At 38.5% G+C, this 25,312-nt stretch overlaps 4 protein-coding genes across 5 annotated transcripts; 2 read left to right on the top strand and 2 right to left on the bottom strand.

The window, feature by feature from the left end:
* Positions 1 to 4,562: 4,562 nt before the first annotated feature.
* On the bottom strand, positions 4,563 to 5,530 carry LOC145701279 (uncharacterized). Its single transcript, XM_081778502.1, has 4 exons — positions 5,456 to 5,530; positions 4,930 to 5,151; positions 4,765 to 4,879; positions 4,563 to 4,723 (listed from the first exon to the last, which is right to left on the bottom strand). The coding sequence occupies exons 1-4, from the start codon at positions 5,528 to 5,530 to the stop codon at positions 4,563 to 4,565; spliced, it is 573 nt and encodes a 190-aa protein (XP_081634628.1).
* Positions 5,531 to 8,501: 2,971 nt separating this feature from the next.
* On the top strand, positions 8,502 to 12,321 carry LOC145706003 (uncharacterized). The gene is made up of 7 exons (XM_081783512.1): positions 8,502 to 8,607; positions 9,549 to 9,862; positions 10,293 to 10,348; positions 11,089 to 11,229; positions 11,490 to 11,550; positions 11,599 to 11,694; positions 11,746 to 12,321. Exons 2-7 carry the CDS (start codon positions 9,609 to 9,611, stop codon positions 11,783 to 11,785), a joined length of 648 nt encoding a protein of 215 aa, XP_081639638.1. The 5' UTR covers positions 8,502 to 8,607; positions 9,549 to 9,608; the 3' UTR covers positions 11,786 to 12,321.
* Positions 12,322 to 12,389: 68 nt separating this feature from the next.
* Positions 12,390 to 14,637, bottom strand: LOC145705998 (uncharacterized). Its single transcript, XM_081783507.1, has 2 exons — positions 12,735 to 14,637; positions 12,390 to 12,693 (listed from the first exon to the last, which is right to left on the bottom strand). The coding sequence occupies exons 1-2, from the start codon at positions 14,535 to 14,537 to the stop codon at positions 12,409 to 12,411; spliced, it is 2,088 nt and encodes a 695-aa protein (XP_081639633.1). The 5' UTR covers positions 14,538 to 14,637; the 3' UTR covers positions 12,390 to 12,408.
* A 1,343-nt stretch (positions 14,638 to 15,980) lies between these two features.
* On the top strand, positions 15,981 to 25,309 carry LOC145705995 (uncharacterized). Of its 2 annotated transcripts, XM_081783502.1 has the most exons (15): positions 15,981 to 20,509; positions 20,709 to 21,265; positions 21,306 to 21,594; positions 21,637 to 21,863; positions 22,507 to 22,616; positions 22,656 to 22,823; positions 22,871 to 23,191; positions 23,244 to 23,258; positions 23,541 to 23,886; positions 23,927 to 24,207; positions 24,251 to 24,541; positions 24,583 to 24,747; positions 24,788 to 24,931; positions 24,970 to 25,114; positions 25,154 to 25,309. In XM_081783502.1, exons 1-15 carry the CDS (start codon positions 17,286 to 17,288, stop codon positions 25,252 to 25,254), a joined length of 6,384 nt encoding a protein of 2,127 aa, XP_081639628.1. In that variant the 5' UTR covers positions 15,981 to 17,285; the 3' UTR covers positions 25,255 to 25,309. The 2 variants fall into 2 exon arrangements, with proteins under 2 accessions (XP_081639628.1, XP_081639629.1); XM_081783503.1 differs by lacking the exon at positions 23,244 to 23,258.
* Positions 25,310 to 25,312: the final 3 nt, after the last annotated feature.

Below are 25,312 nucleotides of genomic sequence, written 5' to 3'. Positions count from 1 at the left end.
CGGTTCGAATTATTCCTTTTTTGAGCAGCTTTTGAATCAAATTTTTACCGATAAAACTTTTTCGAGCTTTTTATTTTAATTTCATGCTTTGCAGGTTTTTGTAGAGAAGAACTGTTATTATAAATTTAGAAACTTACTTAGGGGGACCTCGCTTTTTGAACATCTGTGTTTTTATGCAAACATTGGAGCGTCAACTCTTACATCTTGGAAATGCACGTTTTTTGTTTTCTTTTTTGATCACTTTTTTTCTAGAAAAAGGGATTGTGTCTGGAACCGACAAAAAAATTCGACAAATTTTGCGTGGGCGACTACTCGGCTGCTGATTGGCTGGTTTGCCATTTGAAATCCAGGCTTCTGATTGGTTGATAATTTCCACGCAAAATTTGTCGAATTTTTTGTCGGTTCCTGACACCTCCCCAGAAAAAGGAGCGCTTTTTTCTGCCCTTTGCGGGTAAAATGGGATAGTTTCGTAATGATGGAATTTGGGAAAATGGAATTTTAGCGTTAGAAAATTCGGCAAAGCGGGATGATTCTGATTTATTCAATTTGCGCAAGTCATCCTTTTTTGCGTGAATAAAATAGAAACCCTTTTCTCAGCGAAAATCCAAAATATTTTCTTTACACTTTTAGAATGACCTGCTTCTAGCCATTTTTTTTGAGAAAAATTTTTTCGAATTCATCATTTTCTGACGTTTTTACTATGATTAAAGTTAATCATTCGCCGATCTTCTTGCACGTAGCGTTTCGCGAAAATGAATTTTCTCCTTACACAATTTGCGCATTCTTGGGCCGTCGCCTGCAAATGCTTTTTGATCGATAATTATAGAGTGGCACCACCGACTGGGCTTGTTTCGAACACCACAGAATGTCATTTTATTGCGTTTTCCGACACTATTTTTCGGAAGCAGCAATTTCGAAGTGCGGAATTTTCACATTTGAAATGAACTTTTCGTCAAAAAATTTCCTTCAAAAAAATTTCATAAAAGTGCTTACGTGTTCATAAAACCCCTAAAAACCAAAAGTACACGAATAAATCCCCCCTCATGCTTCCTAAATAGTCGTTGCCTTACCAAGCAATATTCGGAGACGGAAATTTTGGCAGGGACACGACTGAGCCGGCCGCAATGAGTGATTCTAGGGCAACCTCGAGCCGGAGGTTCATCGAAAAATCGACTAATCTCGGCGATAAGAAAACCGCACGCGACATAGGATCATCTGATGGAGTCAACATCGAATTTTGGCCTGCTTTGGATGCTTTTTAAAAAAAGAGGCGCTTGAAAGTTTAGCTCGAGTAATCAGTGATGAATCTTGATGTTCTTCTTATTCATTTTTACAGTAAAAAAAACAATAAGGCGAAATTTCTAGGAAAGGTTTAGTAAAGATTTTCCTCTATCTTTATCCTACCGTAGGAATTCTTAACTGGTTGCCCAATAAGAAAGAATAATAAAAATAAGCCCAGTAAAAAGAAGATCATCCTTTGTGAAAAATAACGAAAGAAAACGACGTTATGAATACGCAAAACAAAACTTTTCAATAATTTTTTTTTGATAATCGAATTGTTATGACTACAAGCATCGCCGACTCATAAAAATTTTGAGAGGAGAAAAAAATAATTTTCAGCTTTGTTAGCTTTCAATAATAGTCATTGTTATTACCGGAAAGGCGCCAGAATTTAACGAATATGAAAAACAGTAGTCAAGAGAGAATATAAAGAGAAAATGTCGAACCAACCTTATCTTGGGCCAGGAATGGATCTTTACTCTTTTTGAGGATTTTCAGCTTATTTTAAAGAAGTTCCTTCTGGGTCCTAGAATCCTATAAGATCCTATGTTGAAGGCCATAAAATGTGCAAACTAATTTGGCGAGAATTTCGCCAAGATCCTGACTTCCGGAATCCGTCAGAAGAAACATGCTCCGCTTATCATAGAAAATGGAACTCAGCTGCTTGTGGTGCTTGGCGATTCGTAAGCTCTCCCCACTTCAAGCTTCGAAAACCTTGTTTTATTCTAGAGTGAGCATTTTCCTGGCTGTTCAAGCGCGATTTCGACCAACTATGGACTCGTACTCTTTCTGGTTTTTCTGTTGTTCTTCATGAGATAGCTCAATAAAACATAATTTATCGCCGCTTTTGTTCAAAATTACAACTCAGAATAATCTCTTTTTGCCAATTCAGCATCCCCGGTACACGACTAAAGCTCTTAGCGCGGATCAGCCGTAGCCTTCTTTTCGGATTTTCGAAAATTTTTAAAAATCTGTTTTTTGAGGAAAGAATCTTTGATGATGGCCGGCAAAACCTGTTGAACTTGGCTGCTGAAATTAGTGGTTTATTTCTTGGTATGTTTGTTTTGATAATCCGGCCACGACGATTTGCATAGACCAAGTTAATAAGATGACGCGTAAAAATACGGGAAAACTACTATCCTACGTGTTCAAAATAAAATCTTCTTTCATCCGCCAATTTTTTGGAAAACGAAATTTCGTAGAAAAAGAGATGCCGAATTAATAATTTAAAAGTTTAATTTTATTTATATAATATAAAATTATATAATTTTATACTTTAAAATACATATTTTATTTTTATTTATTATAATTCAAATTTATAAATTTAAGAAATCTTGGCTTTTGAAGTTTTCGACTCAAAGTTGAATTTTTCTTATAAAAAGAAAATTGAACCGCGAATTGAATTTGCTTCCTAAAATTGGGAGCCATTTTCCCTCTCAAGTTTTTGGAAAGAGGCCGCTATCTCTTCTCGCTGGGTTAAATTATTACTTGATAAGATTGTGTCACCCACGTGTATTTGTGGTGGCGAGGACAAGATGTGGCAATTTGTTGGGCATTCTTTTGCGCGAATTCTTTCTCGGGCGTTATTACTTATTGACTTACACAGTAGACGTCAAAGTTATTTGTAAAGGTAGTTGTCTCATTTTGTTTTCTACATGAGTTTTCATGATAAATTAATTATCAATTATTATTTAAAATAATCGCCTTCAAAGATGTTTCTTCTGACTTTTTATTGTAAACTATAATGTTGACACCCTTATTTTCTTTAAAAACATAACCAAGAAGGAACCCTTATTTTTCGAAAAATTTTTTTCAAAGATATTTTTTTTGAAATTTCAAGTGGTAAAATTGCAAAGTGACGACAAAAAAATTGATAAATATTAAAATGAGCCTTCGGAGGAACTACAGGTAGATAATTTCTCAAAGCGAATTTTTATCAGAAAAAATAAGGGGGTAACGACCTACTCTTACAAGTCTAGAGAAACAAATTTCGTCAAAAAGATTGAGAAGAAATTTAAGTTTTTTCTCGTTTTTGATTGATGCATTGATGTTGAGAATTGGATACTTTGATCTATTCGAGGAGGAGGAGGAGGGGGATCGTTCCACGGGCTTTCAAATGCAGTGGCTCGTTAGAAAGCATTTCGCCGCTCCCCCGGATGACATTTGGCCTCGACTAATTAGGCGCCCTTGGCTCGCATAACTTTCCAACAAAATCTAACGACCGGTCAGAGAGCACCCTCTTTGCACTGAGCACATTTCTGTCCTCGTTATTAGCGCTCGTGTTTTTACTTACTGGATGTTCGAACTTTAGGACGAAAAGGAAGATTTTTCGCGCTGTTAAATTTCACGGAAAATTTTGCCTCGAAAATGAGCTCATCAATTTTACAAGCTCTCAATTTTTATAATCAAACTTGAACAACGACAGTAACAAGCCCTCCATTTTCAGGGCCGTTATGATTTCGCGGCTGGAATCCAAATTTTCCGAAATTCTGCGCAAATTACACGTTTTGCGCCTTTTACTTCTCCGAGACGTGTTCCGAGCGGCCTCACCGCGGTCAGCCGCATTTCATTCCGAATTTCCGAAAAAATTGAAGAGTTTCTGGGCAATCAAGCAATCTCAGCTCTCTAAACATAGCGAAAAATGAAAAGTTCTTTCGATGCGAAAAAAGGGAGGAGTTTTTGATAAGAAGCTTGAGAAAGAAAAAGAGTGCAAATTTGATGATCAGAAAAAAAACTGTGGTCTCCCGCAGTGAGCCATCTTATCAGCGAGAAAGCTAGCCGGCAGACCTTTGTGTCCTTGACTCGAAGCTTATGAGATAAGACCACTCTTTTTTCGGACAAGTTTTATCAAAAAAAAGGAGCGTAACGTTTTGACCCCCGAAAGCCACAAAAAGCCAGATCGAGCTTTGAAAAATTAACGAAACGGTTCTAAAAACAACCTGATTTTTTACCTCTTGCTTCTTTTTTTCATTACTACTTGTGGAACGTGCATGACACAGTTCCACGGAAGAAAACTTCTCAGGGGAATTTCTAATATTTTGAAAATTATGAGTACATCTCCGAGGGAGCGCTTCCGACTTCTGTTTTGGCGGTTTTTGAGTGCTGTAAAATCAACCACTTAGTGGTCTACCACTTTAAATTTGTATATACAATGCCAGCTCTATCATTTCTCAGCGTTTTTCACCTTTCGAATGCCCTTTCAAAAGGCACTTTCGAAGAAAATTCAAATGATGGTTTGTGTTTTATCCTCTTTCTGTAGGTTTATTTACAGGTTTATAGGTTTATTTATCAATATTGAAGCGGATGAAAGTACCGAGTCCACCTTCGCACTTCATCATTTGTCGCTCTCCATCCGCTTCGCTGGTAAGCTCCTGTCGATTGATGATACTTCCATTGAAGGGATGAATTCGCTCCACCACCGCCTTGAATGGAACTCCTCCATCTGAACCGAGTTTTAAACGTTCGCAAGTAGTTTCAAATTACCTTGATTCGACAACCAGAGATAGTAAGGGGCATCTACTCCTCCATTATCCCGAGAATTTTTGAATTGGAGCTTCCATCCAGCTTCCTCGATCTCCCAGTTTTGAGAAAACAAGAACTAAAAGTATTTTTTTTTTCACTAAAAACCGAAGGGGATAGAACCCTTACCTTCATATTGACTTTCTTCCAACCGCTCGACAAATAGAGAAGAACGAGCCGCAGATCTGCGTCCTCCATCGTCATTCGCACTCCACCAAAATTGGGCGCACGATCATCCCAAACGAAATGACCGAATCCCAAAACGGCAGTTCCAAATTCATACAAAGTTTGAGCATTTGACTCATTTTCTGCAGAGCTGAGGATCTGTAACGCGGGTACGTTGAGAATCATCTAAAAATATCGTGCTTTAGAAAATTTATCCATAAAAACTCTCTGTGGAAAAATTGTGGCAAGTTTCGCTTCTTACAGAATAAATTAGTAAATTGAAGGGTTAGATTAGAAGATGAGCGTGCCCCCATTTTCCCTTTTTCGCGAATCTCGAAACCTTATCTGGAATCTGGAAAGCGAATTTAAAAAACGACTTTCTTTGATTAGAGTTTTATTTGGTTTTCTAGAAGAATCAGCTTTAGTATTTTTGAGTAACATGCCCTTATAGATGTTACCTGCAGTAAAGAATTAAGAAGAAGAGTCGCACCAAAGTAGCGTTTTGTTCAGCAGAAACGGTTTCGCCGTCCAGCGCGTTGAGAAAATAGAAGCCGCTCGATTGCATCTTTTCTCAAGTGGCCACATTTTTCAGAAAATAGTAATTTCAGCGAAAAAAGCTGCTCCACAAAGCGGTAACATGTTTATTTTGGAGGTCACTTCGCTGGCTTAGATCAAAATACGAAAACGGGTGTGTTAGTGTTAATTCGTTCTCACGTCGGATTCTTGTGTAATCAAAATTGTAAAACTTGATTTTATAGAAAATACGAGCTGCTCAATAGATTACTCAAAATCGGGAAAAATGATCACTTTCTCAAAATCAAAATCAATTCTGATTAATCAAGAAGACCTTTTTGACCCAATTTAACGAAAAAATACCTCTTTGAAATCGTCATTTTCATGGATATTTTTCTGTTTCCAGTTTCTTGGGCTGTGCAATATCGTTTTGCTGTTATTTCGTCCGTCACTTGTGATATTTTTTTTTCATTTGGTATTTCGTCTTTTTCATAAATTCCTTCGCACGTGGGAATAGTAAAGCCCTACCCGTGGTCCATACTTTCGAGTGGGCCAGCCTAAGAAGGAATCCGCCCGAGCGTAAATAACTTTGGCCTGAAAAATATTTTCCGTTGAATAAATTTGCTTTGGCTTTTTAACACGTGGCTGCATATTGAAAAGGGGGGACTTTGCTTACCAAGAAAAAGCTGTATAATTGACTTGAAATGACTTCCCAAATCATCATTTTAGGATACAGATAAAAATAAAGCTCTAACAGGCGGGAAATTGTTTTTAGAGAAAATGGAACCCCCGGTAAGTGGGGATGAGTAATCCTGATCGGAATGATAACTTATCAGCTATCAGCTCATGAAGCCAGTAAACGTGGCATTTTTTCCTCTTGTAAGGGATATTTTGTATAAGCTTTTTAGCGATAACTCTGAGTTACAAAAAGCTAATTCGATAAATATTCGAGGGTTAACCGCTCACCTTGGCCACAACTACCAAACCAGCTAACACTACTATTGTACAAACAGTTTAGCCTCCACCACGTTATGCAAAATAAGGGGATCTTTCAGAGCCAATTATCTGCTTTTTTGGTCAAAAAAGGAGAAAAAAGTCGAAAAGGGAAAAGGGGTAGGAATCTTATCGACAGGAAGACCTTAAAATTCAAGATGAATATCTACTGCATTTGAAATTCTAAGTAGATAACTATCAAAAAGGCCAGATGTTCCGGAAGAGGGCGCTAAATGTAGAAGAACTTTATAAACGGTGTTGCATTAAAATTTTACTAATTAATGGAAGTGCATTTTCGGATGGCCAATAAGATTGCTGTATTTGGCCTACCGGCCAATCAAAACTCTTATCCATGAACTCACTTCCAAAAATTGGTTTAATGCCGAATTATTTAAAAAATGAAACAATTTGATTCCATTTTTCCTCTGTCATTACCTTGTTTTTGATCAAATAATTCTGCAAAAAATAAAAACAAGAATCCATTTCTCAAATTGCAACTTGAAATTTGAATGATCCGAAATAAGATATCTTTTTCTTGAACAAAAAAAACCTAAGAAACCTCAACTAATCGGTCATCAATGATCACTCATGACAAAAACAGAAAATTTAGGTGGACGGAAGAATTCGACATTGAATCGGGGGCACTCAGCTCAAGTTCCGTTTTCAGAAACCCTCGATTATCTCGAAGAGTTTTATCGCCTTGCCAAAATAAAGAAAAGTCGGAGAAAAAATGATCTTATTTAGCAATTTTTTGACCTCTTGAAGAAAACGAAAAAGAAGGTCGCCACGGCTGTCGAAAATCAAAGGGATGACGCAACTGGAAGGTTTGAGCTTGGCAGGGATCCTGAATTATACATGATTTGGTATCATTTGAATATAATCCACAGGGTCCATTTTCGACAGGGCGGTGTCACACTCACGACCTGCGATTTCAAGCCACGTCCAGCTAGAGGTTAAACCGATTTCCATTTTCATTTTTACGATTTTGCGATCTTGACCGGAACAAATACCGGTTGATCAAGAGTTAACCTTTTAATTTTTTTTTGATAAAAAAATTTTTTTAAAGAAAAGATAATTTTTTTTTGATAAAAAGAAGTGTTTATTTTTTTATTCTTTATCTCATGAATTTTTCTAAATCCTCTCGAAAGAAGCAAATCTAATCACGCATAAATTTCACGAAAAGTTGATGCGATAAGAGTATGATCGCACGTTGGGGCCGCTCGCTGCATAAAGGTCGCGCAAAACCATGCGCAACAGATGCCGGATAGGATTCTAGACAGATTTACATCTTCACTCTCCCAAAACTAGATAAACGGGGCTCAGTCGAAAAGACTTCCTTGACTTTTATCTTCATTTTTCAATATAGAAGAAGTTTGACTTAGAAGTTCATCTTTGAAATCATAATGAATCAACGAAACTGTATAAGAAAGAAATACTTTAATTTATCGCAATTTCGAACCACTTCTATAAAGCGACGAATCAGAATTCGCACGTTTTTTTTGGGTAAAATTATTGTTCAGTGCACAAGGCTTATAAAGGCTCCAAAAGGCTTATTTTTGATGTTATAAAAAAAGAGTTTTTAAACAGTACCACATTATTCATCAAAGTTTTTGAAGATTCTTACTTCGTTTTAGCCATTGATTGAACGATCAAGGGGTTCCGTTGTCCTTTAAGAAATTCTCTAGAAATAATCTTAGACACATTAACTAAAGTAAATTATATGAAAGTTTGAATTTTTCCTCTTCAAAACGTATTGATGGAAGTATGTTAGTTTAGTCAGGCTCTGGACATGAAGAAAAGAAGAAGTTAATCCGAATCAATTCAATATCTCATTCATCAGAGACAGTATCAGGTCAGAGCTTTATTCCACGCTAGCTTTTTTAGCCTGAGCTCGACCGGTCGAAAAAAGTCGAGCGCGAACGAGAGGGCGCTAGAATACGCGCGCCCGTAATTCCGAAGTGCGTTTTCACGATTTTTTCGACTCGTGAGCGCCCTCGCTACAGTTCCATCAAGTGCGACGACGACGAATACTACTTTGAAAGAATATTTCTCGACTCAGTCAAGATCGACTTAGGCTAGAGACGGGAATAACTCCGTTGGTGCAGAAAAAGCAAGAAAATTAGACGAAAGAATCAGGTAAAACAATAAAAAAAAAGCAAAATTTTTGAAGTGAAATCTTAATCGAAAATAAGATCAAGATAACAGTGGACGCGCTTTTTTTAAGGTTACTGTATTTATTTCTCCCACTTACTACTTTGAAGACCCAGATCACTATATATATTTTGAATCAGCAGATAATATCTAGAAACTTGACCGTAACCGATTCTCAAAAATCACTTTCGTTTACGATTCTAGAGCCGGAAATGTAAAAATCATAAACGAACGGTACCCAAAGAACCCCTAGACAATGGCATATCAAATTGAATCTTGTGTCATTTTTGAGTTGCCTGTGATAAAATAAAGGCTAGATAAGCTCTTTATAATCGATTCTAGAGGCGGGAATTTATAAAATTTGAAAATCGGAAGTTGCGTCATCACAAAAAAACAGGACTCACTCGCCTTAGCATCGACAGAGAGGTCATCTAGCCTTTATTTTATCACAAGCCATAGACTATGGGTTCTATGGGTACCGTTCGTTCATGATTTTTACATTTCCGGCTCTAGAATCGTAAACGGAAGTGATTTTTTAGAATCGGGTACGGTCACGTTTCTAGATATTTTCTGCTGATTCAAAATATATGTAGTGATCTGGGTCTTCAAAGGAGTAAGTGGGAGAAATAAATACAGTAACCTTAAAAAAAGCGCGTCAGTGAGTAATTCACCAATCTTGTTATCAATTTCTTAGATAGTATTTTTAGAAAATTTTCAACCGTCATTTATAAAAGAAAAACCAAATAAATATAAACATTAGAAACTTAATGGTTATTCCATCAAAATTTGTTTTAAAACAAATCTCATTTTTGTCGTTATTTTTTTTGAATAATGTCAATCCAAAGTATGACTATTGATAGATAACAAATAATCTTAAAGCGACCAATATAGATTCTTCAATAAATTCAATCGCTAAAGTTATTTAGTCTTCCTCCTTCTGAGAGAAAAAATCTTCAAACCGCGAACCCAAGAAACTTCACTAAAAGATGAAGCTCATTTCCATCGCAGCAATCATTGCCCCTTCGAGCATTTCCACTGCTCAAGAGAGCTCGAGTCTTGATCCTCGAACAAACCAACCCGATCGAAAAATCCGGGCTATTGGCGACAAGATTGCCCAGTGGACTCGTGAAAATCTCTGCAATGCTGAGGGAAAGTGCTTGCCAGCTGTGGACAAGCCCGAAGGAAATTGGGAACAGAGAATTGACAGAACGATTGAGAGACTCCAGGACAGATACCAAAAGTAAGCCGGAAATTGATTAATTCTTACTTGTCAAAATATGTTAATTATTGACAAACCACCCCCGTCAGCTTTTTTGAATTTGTGAAAAAAAACTCACGATGCTGAAAAATGAACATTTTCAATCAAAGCCGCCCTCCACATATGTTCAATATTTATAGATGGCGGTTGCCTCGATTTTGTGCTCGTAAAGAAAAGAAAATTCTCTGGCACGTGGCATCCGCCGAACTATTTTCGCAGCCCACCGCTATCACCGTACAAGTCCTTGATAAGCATCCACCCCACAAAAACATAACACCTACAAGAACTGAACCGAGCTGAGGGTTTTAATGAAAGGGATGCGTTTTTATCCCTTAGTTTTTAATTGCTGCTTCTGTTTGTCAAATTTCTTGTCATGTTTCTCCGAAAACCAGGGAGTAAGTTTTTCTTTCAGATGCGGAACCCCACCAGAAGGAGGAAGAAAACGAAGAAGTGCTGACAGTCGTTACAGTAAGTCAAAAAAAATATTCAATACAGTATAGACTCCTTTTCCCAGAGTTTTCGGGCTTGACCAATTTATGGAAGTACATTTTTGGATAACCAGTAAGATTGCTTTATTTGGCCTTCTGGCCAATCAAAACCCTGATCAATAAAATTACTTCCATAAATTTGTTTAACCCGAGTTTTCAAAAGATACAATGTGAGTACCATTTTGGGGGTTAAACCAATTTATGGAAGTGATTTAACGGATCAGGGTTTTGATTGGCAGGGTTTTGATTGGCAGGAAAATATAGCAATCTTATTGGTTATTCAAAAATGCACTTCCATAAATTGGTTTAGTCCCATTTAGGTATGTTGATTCGGGCAGAACCAATTTTTGGAACAGATTTTTATGCAAATGGTTTTGATTGGCCGGTAGGCCAAATACAGCAATCTTATTGGATTTCAAAAAATTCATTTCCAAAAATTTTTTTAGTCAGTTAATTCAGATTTCCCTAGCGAACCCTGATGATCCAATTACTAATCGTCTTATTTCTAACAATTGATTCGCCGACTGGAAGATATAAGAACGTGTTATCCGTTCCATTTGTCAAATAAATCGTCTGTTATCACGAGCGCGAAGGCGACCCTCTCTTTCGGCTTTATCTCATTCCCGCTTGTCTAAATTTCAAACCAAAAGTCCGCTTGGCCAAACACATACGTTTTTGTTCATTCAAAAATTTTACAATCAACATTTTTTTTTTCTTTAGCCGAAGAAGAACTGTACGACCTTTTGTACGAAGACCCCGAAGAAGAAACTGTATCAACAGGAATCACGCCTCGATTCAACAAAGATGATCCACTCAAAGGAATCAGCCAACTTTGCGCCTCAATCGCCAAATGGGTCGATGGTAAGTGCTCGTTTTCTAAAATAAGACAAGAGGAATTATTGCTGAAAAATTCCATTCTCACCACTGATGAGATTCCGGAGGAAATTCCAGAGCGAGTTTCAGAGATATACTTTTCTCGTAATCGCCTTCAAGAATTTTCGCAAAAAAAAAAGTTTGAAGCTTCAACTTTGATTCTGCAGTTTAAGGGTCTCAAAACGACGGCAAAAACTAATCCTTTTTTTAATTATCAAGTTCAATCTTTTCATGTTTATTTTTTCTAGCTTATCTTCCCCAGTGCAAGTCCAAGCATCGAAATTCTTACTCCAATGTCGCGCGAGTCAGGTAATTCCATGTCTCTTTTGAAAATATTTGCATCCGGCAATCACCTAGCCTGCGAATGACCAAGTGGCGATTTCTTTTGGAAAACAGCTACCAACGATTTCACAAAATGGAGGCCAGACCACTTCCGTCCGACTGGTCCAAATGGTATTAAATGAAAAATAAGGGAGTCATTTCACTAATGATACCAAATTCAAGGTTCGAGCGAAAAGCAAGAAAAGCCGCTGGCACACTCTAAATCTCCTTATAACAATTTTTACAAAGCCCAAATCTTTTACAATTCTTTCCATCCTGCTTAGTCAACGACCGACTGTAAATTATCCAATTCAACTCAACTGTAAATATTTCATCGAGCGCATTCATCATCAAAATTTGATCTCCCTCGATTCTTCCCAAGCGCTTTTTTGAGATTGCAATTTTGCCTTTTTGATTGGCCGAAAATCAATTTTTCAGCAGTTGAGAAATTTTTTAAATGCTATTTTTCAGGATGCAAGAAAAATTCTTTTTCAAATGTAGGGCGTAATTTAAATTAATTAAAAAAGGGAGACGGGTAATATAACGGAGTCAAGAAGAATGTGAATTTTGAGATGATGCCAAGTCAACACTAGAAAATTATCAACGATCCCAACGAAGCTTTTTAACATGCAAAAAACAGGACCCAATGCATATTAACCCACGCAAGAAAAAATGAAGAAGACATAAAAGCGAAGAATGTCACCTCGCTGTCTGAAAGACATCTACGAAAACTTTTCTGTACATAAATAAAATCTTATAATAACAAAACAATAACCATTATTTTTAGTTTTTTAATTACATGTTTATTTGCACAAGATTGATTTTTGAGTTGTTAGGTTGACTGATTTAGTAGATGTCTGAGGATGTTATGTCATTATCAGATGGAGGGATTCCAAGGTCGTCTTGGTTGTCTTCATAAGCCGATGACTCTTCCTTGATTTCAGGAGCAGGTTCAGCAGGAGCGGGTTCAACAGCGGGCTTTTCTTCTGGAGAAATTTCGACCTCAGGCTCGACTTCAGGATCGCCTGTTTCTGGAAGAGGAGACTCTGCAACGACTGGTACTTCCTCGACAATTTCAACAGCGGAATTCTCTGCTTCGACCTCTTCAATTTTTTCAGCTAGCTTTTCAACCTATATTTTTTTTAATTAATCGAGGTTCGAGTGTTTTTTACCTCCAGAACATTTGTTTCAGTTTCTTTGACTTCTTTTTCGTCTTGTTCTGATACGACAGGGCTTGGAGGATTTTCATCTAACTCGGTTCCATGATGGCTTTCGTCAGGTTTTCCCTCCAACTCCTCTTCTATCTTATCTTGCTCTAGAGGAATTTCGATCGCTGGTTCGTCAGGTATTTCGTCAATTTCTTTCGAAACTTCAATTTCGGGTGACTCTTCACTCTTCTTGTCTTCATCAGTTTCATGGTCACTTTCATCAGACTTGATGCTAGTTTCCTGTTTCTCTTCGAGAACATCGGCTGGTTCTGGAACCTCTTCTTTTGTTTCATCTTTTTCGGATAAATCATTTTCAGTTTTTACAGATTCCTCTGCAACGTCTTCTTCAATTACTTCGATATCTTCGACTGGAGATGCTTTTGTTTCGATTTCAGGTGATTCAGGCAAAGTTTCTTCAATTGAGGCGATGTCCGTCGGAGCAGCTGGAGGTGCAGCGAGCTCAGCTTCCTCTTCAATTATGATTTCGTCTTTCTTCGCTTCTTCAACTGGGGTTGTTTCAGCTACAGATTCTTCTGGTGATTCTTCGACTGAAGTTTCAACCTGGTCTTCATTTTTCTCTTCTTCAACAACTACCTCTTCACTTTCGATTTCGCCTTTCTTCGCTTCTTCAACTGGGGATGCTTCAGCTGGAGATTCAACTGATATTTCTTCGACTGAAGGTTCAATCGGGTCTTCGTTTATCTCTTCTTCAACAACGACCTCTTCAACAACGTCTTCGAGGGCTTCCTCGACTTTGATTTCTTCAGCTGCGATTTCTGGCTCTGGAGATTCAACTATGGGTTCATCGATTTGGACGTCTTCAGCATATTCTTCGATTGAAGTTTCAACTGGAGCAGGCTCAATATGATCAGTGAGGGCTTCACTGGCGGATGGGAGAACAGCTTGCTCTTCTTTTATGCTTTCCTCAGCAGGAGCTTCAACTGGGGTTTCTTCTGCCGCAGACTCAATTAAGATTTCATCAGTCGCTGCTTCTTCAGCGATTTTTTCGACTTGATCTTCAAGTGACTCGGGCTCGATAGATACAACTGGTGTTTCTACGATTGAAGCTACATCAGCTGGAGCTTTTTCGATCACGTCCTCAGTCGTTGCTTCAACAATTGGAGCTTCAACAAGATCATCAACTGTTTCATCTTTTGGAGCGGATTCAACAGCAGATTCAACAACTGTATCTTCAACAGCAGTAGCAACATCTTCAATCGGAGTCTCATCGATCTTTATTTCAGCGGGCTCCTCAGGAACGTCTTCTTCTATTTTTTCTTCAACTGCAGGAGCAATGTCATCGGTAATTGGAGTTTCTATAGCTTCGGTAACAGCTTCATTTATTTCTTCCATTTCAGACTCTATTTTTGCATCCAAAACTTCGACTTCAGCTGGTGTTTCCGTAACTTCCTGAGCTTTATCTTGTTCTTCAACAGCTGTGATATTTTCAATGATTGGCTCAGCAACAGGTACCTCATCAACTTCAACCTCATCTTCCACAACTTTCTCAATCTCAACTTCTTCGACAACGACGTCGACATCTTCGGTGACAACTTCTTCAATTTCAGCTTCCTTTACGGAAATAACTTCAACTTCTTCTGGAACAACATCGACCTCTTCAACACCTGCTTCAACAGCTTCTTCAACCTCAACTGGAGCTTCTTCGACGATATCGGCTTCTGGAATTCCAACAGGAACATCAGCTACATCCTCAATTATGCTTTCTGCCTCTGACTCAACATCAGGAACGATGTTTTCTTTCCTCATCACAAAGCTACCAGTTTCCCCGATAGGCTCTTCGGGCTCCTCTGTTTTCTGGGTCGGAGGCAATTCTTCGATTATTGAGGCGGAAGAAGTGCCTGATTGAAATAAAAATAATTCGTTTTTTTTCATTAATAATTTCTATAGGTTTGATTTTTATCATTCCTGAATCAACATTATTTTCATGTTGATGAAGATCATGTGTTTCTTTTGCCGGCAACTTTACAGGAGCCTGTCTTAAAAAAGGCTATATTTTTTGCCTCATTTTCTTTTATCAAAAAATCATCGACCCAAGAATAGCCTTTCCTGATTGTCTCTGGTTCTCTCACAGTATCTGATCTGCAGCTCTTACAATTTGCGTTCCCCATTTTTTCTCGTCAGAAAAATCGTTTTCGTCCTTTTCGAAATAAGAAAAAAATAGAATCGTATACAACGATATATAGCACGATCGTAAATATCGGTTCAGCGAAGGTTGTTGTCTCCGTAGCTCTAGTGGATCTCCTAATCTCTATGGGTTATTCGGGATCAGCGCTTTTATTGTTCCTATTTTCTCTTCCTCTGAAAAAGTTAAAAGATCTGGCACCCAGGGGCAGGAGCAGCCGAGTGGAAAATTATACGTAGATGAGAGTATATATGATAATCGACAGGCTTAAGAAAAAAAGGAAAAATAATTCGTATCTTTAATTTTTTATTTTAAAAATTGAACTTTTAAGTGAGGGGATAAAAAATGAAAGCAGCAGGATTTTTTTACCTTCGATTTTGGGAAATTAGTAAAGAAAAGAAAGGTCGATCAAGTTAGCCACCTTGACCTTCGTATAAATCTTCATTTATAGCGTGTCCTGCGCAGGTTCAACTTCATTACGTCCATGTTATGATTTTTTAACGGGCAGCACTCGCGACAAAAATCAATTTGAAAAAGACGACCTTGAATGACATTTCGAACCTTAGCTTTGATTTTTCAAACCGGATAATAAAATGAATATAACAACTCATTTATTGGATATTTTCGAGAAAGATTTTTGATTTGGGAGGTCTTCCATGATTTCAATTGCGATTTGGGAAATATTTTCTTTTGGAATTTTTGCATCTGTGGTCAATATTTATTTACAGTCTCAAATCGCCAAGTAATTCTTTGCAGTCGTCCCAAAGTCAACAATCTGGAGCCACGAGCGGGAGCGAGTTCTATTTGCTAATGCTTTATTTTCAAGTCAATAAAACGCTTGCAAAATCAGATCGCTTATCATTTTATTGCCCTATATCTAGGGTTTTTAAAGGCTGCTTAAATATGCTTCTTAATGTGAGGATGAGTAACATAAGAGGGAGTTTACGAAAGATTTGGCGGGTAAATGCAAGAAGTAAACAAATTCCTGACGTAGATACTGCTTGAATAAATATAAAACTCAATCGAGTCAGCGCGAGTTGTGTTTTACTTCCAACTGCAAAGAGCAGCCAAAGTCATATTTTAGAGAATACTGGGAAGATTTTGAGAGAGAAAAAGAACAGAAAGCTTAAAAGTAATGAGGGTAACCCTCGGCGCTGTTTTAGCTCTTGCTAAAAGCCAATGCGGCCCGCCGACAACTTCGTGCCCGAGTTTTTTTGTGGCCGCAAATGGAAATAGCAGAGGATATTCACAAATTGGACAAAAAAATCCAAAAACTGATTATATTTATCAACACACAGAAAAATCAAATTTTGAGGGATATACATCATTTGGTCATAATAGACTTCCTTCTGGTATATGTTTTCCAGAGATTTGTGATGGAACAAATGAAGAACACTGCCTTTCGATTCAAATATGGACGCCAAACGGCGGTAATATAAATACTTCTTATGGCTGGAGTCTTGATCAATTCCTGACACCACTATTTGAACCAACCTTGGTAGAGGATATTGACATCAGCCAGGTGATGACCAAGCGAATTTACTTCAATCTCAAGAATGAAATTAGCGATGATACATCCCAGACAACATCTCCCATAAGGGCAATTGAGCCTACAAAAGTAAAGATTCTTGCAATTTATCAATGTCTGAACCAAGCACCACAAGTTGATTATCTTCAATATGAGATTGGAATTGCTCAAGATTTTGCGATCTACCCCTCAAATCTTGACCCTCCTTCATTTGATGATGTCAGCGAATTTCAAGTCACAGAATGTCCAGAAATAACCGGAAAATTGGATCATCTTTCAAGTTGTGGCGATCCTAGCTTGTCAGAATATTGCGATTTTTCAAAGCCAAAAGAAATGGATGGCTTCATAAAAATCAAAGATTTCAAAAATATTTTCATCTACGACCCTGACGCGTGCAAGCCTGATAGCTGCACTTTACCTTCCGATATTTCATTCGCTGAAACTGAAGATGATACTTTTTTGTTGACAACGACACCTTGCGCAGACTCATCCGACATTTTCTGCCTTGAAGCCGCTGCTTATCAGAACAAACCTTCTGATTATGAAGCTAGGCCTTTTTACATAATTCAACTACTTGCGGAAAATGAAGGTCCCTGGCGAAGCGCGAACGGAACTAGAAAAAATTATGCGTCCAATGCTCGGTTCATGGTAACAGTTCTTGATGCCCCAGATCAAGCCCCTCGATTCAATGTTCCTCCAACTATTGTCTATTTTAAAGAGGGAAAATACCGCTCAGAAAAAAATCTCAATTATATAAGTCAAGATCGAAGCAGCACACAAAAATTATTGATTTCTTCTTCTGATCCAGATCTCGACTTGAGATGGGACGTGAAAATTGAACTCAATGAGCTACAGTCTACGACTGGAGATGATTTTAGTTCGAGTTTCGAGGTCGATTACGATACTGGAGCAGATAAACCAGCAGGAGAACAAAGCACTGTCTTCATCAAGCTTAAACAACGGCGAACTTCGTTCGGAATGCAACCCAGAATCGGATCCAGAAAACTGTCGTTCAACTAGTCCACGAATTTCGTATCTTGTTCTGAATGTTATTGCAAAGGAGAAAGTCCCAGAGGACTTCCGCAACGGATGCTCTGAAAATCAGCCGTGTAAGGGAATGCCTGCTTGTGCCTTCAGAGAAAATTATTATATGCAAGAACAGTCCTATGACATCATTGTTATTGTTCAGGATATAAATAACAACCCGCCGCGATTTTTCAATGGACAAACCAAGAAATTTCAAGCCGGAACTGGTCAACTGAAATGTTCTAGCTGCAGTGAGTACGGAAAAATCGAGGAAGAATATGCTGTCGGTACTGTTTTTACTGCGTACTCCTCCGGAAATGATCCGCAAAAAATAATCGTCACTGATATCGATGAAGAAGAAAATAATCGAAAATTTACCCTTTTCATCGACAGATTTAAATGTTCCAAGAATGGTGAATCCGTCAATTGTGCTGGGATTTTCTCGATGAATGGTGATTCAATTTACAGCGCTGAGCTGAATTCAATTGAAATAATTGCTAAGAATACAGTTAAATTTAGTGAAATTGATACAGTCAGACTTGACATCGACGCCTGTGACATAGGGCCAATGATGGATGGAGCTCCGCAATGCTCTACCCTTATTGTTAATTTGGAGATTACAGAAAAGACAAAGGCGATAGATAATTTTGGTAATCTCGATAAAAATCACGAAGACAGTTACGAAAAAAGTTCTTTGAAATCTCTTAAGAATAATGAAAAACTTGGAAATCGGAATTGTGGCCTTCCAACGGATAATTGTGCGTCATTTTTTCAAGCGTCTAATGGAAATACCAGGCAATACTCACAAATTGGTCAGAAAAATCCAAAAATTGATTACATTTATCAACATACAGAAAAGACAAATTTTGATGGATATACATCGTTTGGCTTTAATTTACCCGCTGGAATATGTTTTCCAGAGATTTGCGACGAAACAAATGACGAAAGGCAAGAACATTGCCTTTCGATAGAAATATGGACGCCGAACGGTGGTGAGATCAACACTGCTCAGGGCTGGAGTCTCGATCAATCCCTAACATCTCTATTCGAGCCAACTTTGGTTGAGAATATTGACATCAGCCAGGTGGTGACCAAGCGAATATATTTCAATCTCAAAAATGAAATTAACGATGATACTTCCCAGTCAGGAGCTCTCATAAAGCCAATCGAACCTACAAAAGTCAAGATTAGGGCTGCTTATCATTGCCTAAATCAAGCACCACAAGTTGATTCTCTTCAAGCCGGAATTGGAAATGCTCAAGATTTTGCGATCTATCCATCAAATCTTGACCCACCGTCCTTTGATGATGTCAGCGAATTCCAAGTCACTGAATGTCCAGTGATAAATGGAAAATTGGATCACCTTTCTAGTTGCTCAGACCCAGACGTCACGGAATATTGTAATTTTTCTACGGCCAAGACGCTTAATGGACAAATAACTATCAAAGAATTCCGAAATCTGTTCCCTAACAACCCTGAAGAATGCCAACCTGATCATTGCACAAGACCAACAGATATTGCGTTTTCGGATTCAAGTGATGATTCTTATGTCCTAACAACAAGTCCGTGTGATGACTCATCAGACATTTTCTGCAAGAAAGCATCTGCTTCACAAACCGAGCCAGCTGATTACGAAAGCAAACCATTTTATAACTACCAGCTTTTTGCAGAAAATGAAGGTCCTTGGCGAAGTTCGAATGGAACTAGAAAAAATTATGCATCAAACGCTCGGTTTATGGTTGAAGTTCTCGACGCTCCAGATCAAGCGCCGCGATTCAATGTTCCACCAGCGATGGTTTATTTCAAAGAGGGAAAATACCGCACTGAAGAAAGCCTAAATTACATTACAGAAGATCGAGATAGCTCAGAAAAGCTATTGATTTCTGCATCCGATCCTGACCTTGATTTAAAGTGGGAAGTACGAATTGAGCTCAGTGAACTAAAAACGACTGCTGGAGATGATTTTAGCACAAGTTTTGAGATCGACTACGGCACTGCAGCAGATGATCAACCGGCCGGTCCTGAAAGTGCTGTCTTCATAAAATTGAAAAACAATGGTGAATTCAATGCAGAATGCGACCCAGAAGCAGATCCTGGTAATTGCCGATCAAATTCTACTCGAGTTTCAAACCTCATTCTCAATGTCATTGCAAAAGAGAAAGTGCCAGCTGACTTCCGAAACGGATGTTCCCAAAATGAACCTTGCAAAGGCATGCCATCATGTGCATTCAACGAAGATTATTACATGCAAGAGCAGTCTTTCGACATTACTGTTTTCATCCAGGACATCAACAACAATCCCCCTCGATTTTTCAACGGACAAACGAGAAAGTTTGAAGCCGGACCTGGTCAGTTAAAATGCTCTTACTGCAGCGAGTTTGGAAAGCTTGAGGAAAAAAATGCCGTCGGTACTGTTCTTACTGCGTATTCCAATGGAAACGATCCTCATAGAATCATCATCACTGACATCGATGAAAGAGATGATAATCGAAAGTTCAAACTTTCAATCGACAAAACTAGCTGTTCAAAAAGCGACAATTCTGTCAGTTGCGCTAACAAGTTTTCAGTAGATACCGAAACTGTTTTCAATGCCCAACTTGATCCGTTGGAAGTAACTGTTGAAGAAGCACTTGCATTCAGCGAAATTGATACAGTCATGCTTGATATCAAAGCATGCGACGAAGGAACGATGATTGATGGCGCTTCGAAATGCTCTATTTTCACCGTCAACTTGGAAATTACAGAGAAAAACAAAGCACCAAGTGTTCTCGATGGTGATGGAGCAATGTTCGAATATGATTCTTCCGGAGATTATTTCGTAAAGACAATTGAAAATGAAAAGCCCGGATCTCAAAATCTTCAGCTGACATTTACAAATCAAAATAGTGTTCAGTTCAGGCATGTTTTCTTCTGCGACATCAAAAATTCTGACAACGCTGTTGGCATTTTCGAAGTCGTCAATGGCGATAAAAAGGGAACAAGTTGGGAAGATTTTGGAACTGATTACCTAAAAGAAGAGGGCAGTTTATCCCTGCAAATCAGGTAAGGAAAGAATCGCAATGAGAATGTTCTAAACAAATATCCGATGCGTTAGAGTCAGACTTATTTACGAGCATGAACATTGACATTTCGAGCAAATTGTAACTTGCGCAAATAAAGAAAAAAATTTACAATATTTGCTCGTTCTCTGTCTTTTTCGAGTCTTGTATTGAGGTGCGACTTTTAACAGCGACTTTTTAAGATTGCGTGAGGGGGAACAGTTGAATCGACAGGAAGCCAAGTCATACATTTATACAGTTCGCGCTTGTTCTCTTGATGGTGACGCAGATAGAAATACAGTCGAACAATGTTGCGTTCCAGCGGGTTCAGATACACGAGTAAGCTCAAGATTGAGCATTGTCATTTTTGACTCGAACATCAATGCACCTCTCTTTCAAATCTACAATGGCCTGGAAGGTAGCCCTGCGTACACGCTTCCTGCCGGATCGTGGAATGTTAAGGATGGATCAAATGGGCAATCTCCCAAAGTCTTCGATTTGTCGCAAATTCAAGACGACGATGATGACTATTTGAACACCAGAACTTGTTTCCGTATCAAAACTTCCAATTCTAGCCTTCTCGATGCTGCAGAATTCTTTCAGATTGACGCCATTTCCATTACAAAGAAAACTTTCAAGTCTCAAATTAAGATGAAAAGTACTGCCAAATTTATTGATGCCGATGGTGTCTCCAAGATCAAGAACAACCAAGAAATGATGGATGGTCAATTTCATTTCAACTTCGAATTCACCGTCCAAGGTATTTTGAAACGAACGACGACTTTCTTTTATATTTTTAGCTTGTAACATCGACTGCTCAAATGGAAACTGCGAGGATAGTGACAAGACAAATGCATTCCAATGCCCAGCTGACCTCGATGAAGCGACTGCAATTTGCTCCGATACAGAACAATCCAATGACAATTCTTTGATTTCCGATCCTACTGGAAACACGATGATCCGATTTGCCATTCAAGATGAAAATGAGCACTCTCCGGAAATCTTCATTCCGAAAGATAATGAAGGAGATCCGATGATAATGGAGATTTATGAAAAAATTGAGGATACTATTCAGCCAATCGACATCAGGTAAAAATACTTTCAGCCAGTCCACTAAAACTGTCTTCTCAGAACCCTTGATAAAGATCGATGCTATTTCAACTATGGTCGGATTCGATTTTCAACGCCTCAAGAGTCTCCTTTTTCTGTTGAAGGTGGCGATGTGTTCAATCCCGATGAAGACAAGGATGTTTGTGAGGGCTCTTCACTAACACCTGGAAATCTCGGTGCAAGCCCAATCATCACTCCGAAGCTCGAGAATGAGAGAAATCAACTCAGCTGGGACGGAATCTTGAATAGATGATTTCAAAAAACTTTTTGTGGGGCCGGAAATCGTAAAAAAACTGCAAGTGCAGTTTTCTTTAGCTCGTCAAGACGAGTCGAATGATGGGTCTAACTCCTGATAACTCTAAGGATTTACCGGTTTACCGGCTGGTTACCGGAAAATACGTTGTCACCGGCCGTTTTTGTTCTAGAAGTGGTAAACAGATGCTCGACCCAGGAAACTGTTCCTTATAGTCAGTTCTATTGCAGGCTAAAAGATGAAGGGTGTATCAACATTCTGAAGAGAGTTATCACCAAAAACAGTAATTTTTACTTATATTTTGTTGTTGCTGCACGTTCCTAATTTCCGGTCCCATTTTCGCCAAAAATAGAATTTTAGTGATAACTCTCTTCAGAGTATTGATACAATCTTCATCTTCTACCCTGCAGTAGAACTGACTATGAGGAACAAGTTCCGGGGTCAATCACCCGTTTATCACTTCTAGAACAAAAACGGCCGGTGACAACGTATTTTCCGGTAACCAGCCGGTAAACCGGTCAATCCTTAGAATTATCAGGAGTTAGACCCATCATTCGACTCGTCTTGACGAGCTGAAGAAAACTGCACTTGCAGTTTTTACGATTTCCGGCCCCAGAAAAGTTTTTGAAATCATCATAATGGACAGGATCATCTCGACAAGGAAGTCTTTTACGATCTGGTAATTCGAGCTACAGATGGAGGCCAACCTGGAGGCCAATCTGAGGAGATCGTGAAAGTTCTTGTCAAGGTTAAATTTTCGCCATTATAAATTTCTTCAAAGATTAAGGACATCAACGACCACGGTCCAACTTTCGCTGATCTTGACGAAAAAGATAGACAACTAACGATCAAAGAAGGAACTGGTTTCGACGCGCAATCATTTTGCGGCGCTATTGATAAAGATTCAAGAAAATGGTCAGCTGATGTCAACAAATATACCGTCCAGAACGTCAAGGTATGATCTTTTACGGTTTTTCCATACACTTATTTACAAAAATTAAGGGTTTCTACGAAGATGTCCAAAAATGCGGTCCCGGGCTTGCTGAAGAAGTTTCTTGTGATAATATCTTCTCCGTCACTGATAAAGCCGATAAACCACCAACTGGATGCTCTGACTGGGTCGCCGGTAGAATTGAAATGGGAATAACCGCGGAATACATCCCTGGTACAAATGAAAAGGGCTTGAACCGCGAAGAATATGATAAATTCACACTTGAAATCGATGTTTATGATGATGAGTGCAACTTGTTAGATGACTTCAGCAAATGTACCGTTGAATTTTGCCATGATCAGTGTGATGGAGTTCTTGATGAGAATCAAAGGGTAAGTTTTTCATTGAAAAGAGAAATCGTAATTTATCATCATGAAATTGTAGAACCTTCAGTCAACGGTAAGATAAATTTTCGAATCAGAAAACATCGCCAAAAAATGCTCGCTTTTCATCAAAAAAGATGATTTTTATATGAATTTGTACAGTATAAAAATCTTTGTTTTAGGAGTTTCTCTCGAAAGTAAGTTGCCAAGACTTTTTATCAAAAAAAAATACTAATATGGAAATACTTACAGACATTTCAAGAGGAGAGAAATGTGCCAGAATATTTTTTATTAAAAACTGCATGCCTATTTTTTTCGTTTTATTTTAGACTACTTCTCAAATCTCAATTTTTTCTAGCTTCTGCTGACAGTTAATGTCGAAGATGTCAACGACAATGGCCCTCTCATCGCTCCATTTAAAACTGCTCATTATGTTCTCGCAGGAACAACTGAAGCAGGCAAAGATATCACCCCACAAATCGAGGTCTCCGACGCAGATGGTGATGAAACTAATCGAAGAAGCAGAATCAAGAAAATTTCCGAAACCTACATCTGCGGTTCCAGCGCTTCTCAATGTCAAAACAACAAGGACTTTTTCCAAGTTACAGCTGATCCAGAAGACCCGATGAAATTCAACCTCAAGACCTTGAAGCAAATCCCGGATATCAAGAGCAACAATTTCTTTGCTGTAGCAACAATCACAGGTTTCTCTTCTTTCGAGTCTCAAATCTAGCTCTTGTTTAGTCGAGGTGGCAAACGAAGCTCCTCTTTATGAAAATTACGATTGCGCATATGTCGAAAAATATCCCGATTTTTTCAAATCGAAGTGCAAAGTTGAAAACGGACAGTCTGTCATTTACAACTCTCTTCCGATCGTCGTGACTGTTCTTGATGAGGAGCATGTTGGACTTGTGACGTCAACAAAAGAAGATGACTGGGATAATGAAGCGCTCACAAATAAATTCAAAGGAGAAATGAACGATCTTTTCGAGAGCATTCTTCCCAGGAAAAATGCATGTGATTGCGTAAGTTTGTGATTCTTGATCTTATTTCATCCTTCATTTTCAGTACTATGACTACAGTACTGAGCTTTACAAAGTCGAGACCCAAAATCGCCCTGATCCACTTGCTCCTGAAGATGATCCAAAAGTCGAATACTACACAGAAATCAATTTTTACGTCGTTAAATCATCAAATCAGAGCAAATCTTGCAGTGTTCCAATTTCAAGCTGCAACTTCACTGATTCCCTGCGTGCAGGGGAAGAAAACAGAGACCTTCTCACTTCATTCGATATTGCATTTGTTCTTAATGATGTTGAAGCTCATAATACTCTCAAAGCAGAGCCCTACAACATCAGGGTTAGTAAAGGCTTTATTTCAAGCATCCATCATATTTTTAGGTGAGCTGCAATATGCAAAAACTCGAAGAATGCGAAGAAGTCATCGAAGAGGACAAATGGGGCGATAAAGAATGGCTTATCCTTGTGATTGCCATTGGAGGAGGTCTTTCTGTTCTTTGCGCTGGAATTATTGTCTGCATGTGCTGCATGCGAAAACGATATGCGGTAAGAAGGTGTTTGAATAACAAGTATTTATCTTTTTCAGCGAAAATTGCAATCAGAAAGAGCGATGAAATACGACATGGATGATATGTCCAGCAAAGGTGCTTACAATGAGTCACAAGCTTACCAGGCATCGGGCGAGCAGCACAAGAATCAGCTGGTTGGACAAGAAGGAATGATCAATATTGTAAGACCCAAGCAAAAGCGAAAATAATAGATTTTAAGGCTCTGGAATACGATGATGAAGATCAACAATCATCATTCGGCAGTAGCGATGGCCGAGCATCATTCAATAGCGATTTCGACATTGAAGAACATTTGAATGAGCCGAAGGAGATCTATGTTGATTCTGACGCCGAGGATGCTAAAGGTACCCTTGAACTTGTCCTTCTTAGATTGACCTTTTCAGGACCAAATTTGAACGCTCTGATCGCTGGACAGTCAAGCGCGATGTCTGCCAATCCGCTTGCGGGACAAGATCTTGATAATGTTTCTTACGAAAACTTTTAAACTATCCGTAGTCGATTTGTACTCTGTTCATTCTTATTAATAAATTGACATTTATAAT

This window comes from Oikopleura dioica, chromosome PAR (assembly GCF_907165135.1).
Source record: "Oikopleura dioica chromosome PAR, OKI2018_I68_1.0, whole genome shotgun sequence".
Taxonomy (NCBI): domain Eukaryota; kingdom Metazoa; phylum Chordata; class Appendicularia; order Copelata; family Oikopleuridae; genus Oikopleura; species Oikopleura dioica.
This window is presented reverse-complemented; position numbering and strand designations above follow the sequence as displayed.